The following is a 1344-nucleotide window of genomic DNA, read 5'->3' as shown; positions in this document are numbered from 1 at the left end:
CGCGGTGACCCCCCCCGGGACCCCTAAACCCTGCCACGCCCCCGGGACGCCCCCAGACCCCTGTGCCCCCCTCTGACCCCCCGGTCCCCTCCAGGTGCTGAAGGGCTTCCCCGAGTGCCTGCAGGCCGACATCTGCCTGCACCTGAACCGCAGCCTGCTGCAGAACTGCGCCCCGTTCCGGGGGGCCACCAAGGGCTGCCTGCGGGCGCTGGCCATGAAGTTCAAGACCACCCACGCACCACCCGGGGACACACTGGTGCACGCTGGGGACGTGCTCACCGCGCTCTACTTCATCTCCCGCGGCTCCATCGAGATCCTGCGTGGCGACGTCGTCGTCGCCATCCTGGGTGAGCCCCCCAGAAGTGGCCTCGGGGTCCCACGGTGCCCCACGGGGCAGCCACTGCATTCAGGGGTCCTGCGGTGTCCTGGGGTCACCCAGTTCTGGGTGACACTCCATCTCCTGGAGACGCCCTGGCGCTCCTCGAGTGACACCGCACCTGCCTCCCAAGGGATCCCCCCCATGCTAGGACACCCCAGTGCTTGGGGGAGCCACATACTGACCCCCCACATCCTGGGGACCCCCCAGTGCCCCAGGGGGTGACCCCCTTTCTGCTGGGGTCTCCCCAGCTCTTGGTGCCCCCAGAGTGACACCCCACATCCTGGGGACCCCAGTGCCCCCCGGGGGACCCTCCCAGTCCTGTGCACAGCCTGAGTGTCCCCCTGGTGACAACCCGGCTCCCAGGGACACCAAGTGATTCCTGCATGTCCCGGAGCCCCTCCAGCTTTGGGGTCACCTTGAGTGCCCCCGGGGGATCCCCCAGCCCTGGTCACACCCCGAGTGCCCGGCTGTGACCCCTCCCTCCCTTCCGGGTATCCCCCCCAGTTCCCCCAAGGTCAGAATGACACCTTTGGGAGCTGCTGCACTGCAGGAGTGGCCGGGGCAGTGCAGGGCCCTGCTGAGCTCCCGAGCCCCCGGGGACCCCCCAGTGACCCCCCCACCCCGCAGGTGGGCGCAGCCTGTGCACCTGCACGCCCGGCCCGGGAAGTCGCGGGCGGACGTGCGGGCACTCACGTACTGCGACCTGCACAAGATCCTGCGCGAGGACCTGCTCGAGGTGCTGGACATGTACCCCGAGTTCTCCGACCGCTTCTGGGGCACCCTCGAGATCACCTTCAACCTGCGCGACGTGAGGGGGGGCCCGAGGGGGGAATGGGGGTGTGAATGGGAGGTCCTGAGCAGGCTGGGAGGTCCAAGTGATCTTAGAGGTCCTGAACAAATAAGGGGGTTCAGAGCAAGCTGGGGATGTCCTGACCAATTTGGGGGGTTCTGAGCTAAATGGGGGG

At 68.3% G+C, this 1344-nt stretch overlaps 1 protein-coding gene across 1 annotated transcript in view; it reads left to right on the top strand.

Moving 5' to 3' along the window:
• Positions 1–1337, top strand: part of KCNH2 (potassium voltage-gated channel subfamily H member 2) — an 18241-nt gene extending 16904 nt beyond the window's left edge. The window contains 3 exon segments of the mRNA XM_017736304.1: positions 95–347; positions 894–1005; positions 1007–1337. Of these exon segments, the coding sequence (XP_017591793.1) occupies positions 95–347; positions 894–1005; positions 1007–1331 (690 nt within the window). The 3' untranslated portion in view covers positions 1332–1337.
• Positions 1338–1344: the final 7 nt, after the last annotated feature.

This window comes from Corvus brachyrhynchos, unplaced genomic scaffold, assembly GCF_000691975.1.
Source record: "Corvus brachyrhynchos isolate BGI_N302 unplaced genomic scaffold, ASM69197v1 scaffold706, whole genome shotgun sequence".
Classification (NCBI taxonomy): Eukaryota; Metazoa; Chordata; class Aves; order Passeriformes; family Corvidae; genus Corvus; species Corvus brachyrhynchos.
The sequence above is the reverse complement of the archived record's forward strand: the minus strand, read 5'-3'. Positions and strand labels throughout refer to the sequence as shown.